This window comes from Sinocyclocheilus anshuiensis, unplaced genomic scaffold, assembly GCF_001515605.1.
Source record: "Sinocyclocheilus anshuiensis isolate Anshui unplaced genomic scaffold, SAMN03320099.WGS_v1.1 C31370540, whole genome shotgun sequence".
Taxonomy (NCBI): Eukaryota; Metazoa; Chordata; class Actinopteri; order Cypriniformes; family Cyprinidae; genus Sinocyclocheilus; species Sinocyclocheilus anshuiensis.
The window spans coordinates 1-346 of NW_015594153.1; the positions used below are offsets into that span (position 1 = coordinate 1).

Consider the following 346-nt stretch of genomic DNA (forward strand, 5'->3'; position numbering starts at 1 on the left):
GATGCATGTTTAAAGGAGATTACAGTACCAAGAAGCAAATCCTTGGAAATGGTTACAGCAAGGCTGGCAGCGTGCCGTCACACCCCTCATTACCTCACAGTCTGACCTTCTCCGAAGACTCAGATGAAGAGAAGAAGCTGGAACTTTACAGAGGCTCCAGTATCTTAGGAAGAAGTGTTCAGGAGTTCCACAACTGCAATGACAGCAGGATCAAGGCCTACCACATGGGACTGATCGAGGACCATGAGAGATGCGGACATAGCGAGCAGACTTACATTTATGATTACGGATCTGAGGTGGAGGTCTCAGTGGACATGATTCCTCAGATGGACGGCTCTGTCATCTC

General features: G+C 48.6%; 1 protein-coding gene across 1 annotated transcript; it reads left to right on the forward strand.

The window, feature by feature from the left end:
• Window positions 1-5: 5 nt before the first annotated feature.
• Window positions 6-338, forward strand: LOC107682048 (nectin-1-like; the record flags this gene model as incomplete). The annotated part of the gene is made up of 1 exon (XM_016478434.1): window positions 6-338. A coding segment is annotated over one exon (333 nt), but the record flags the coding sequence as incomplete, so codon positions are not given.
• Window positions 339-346: the final 8 nt, after the last annotated feature.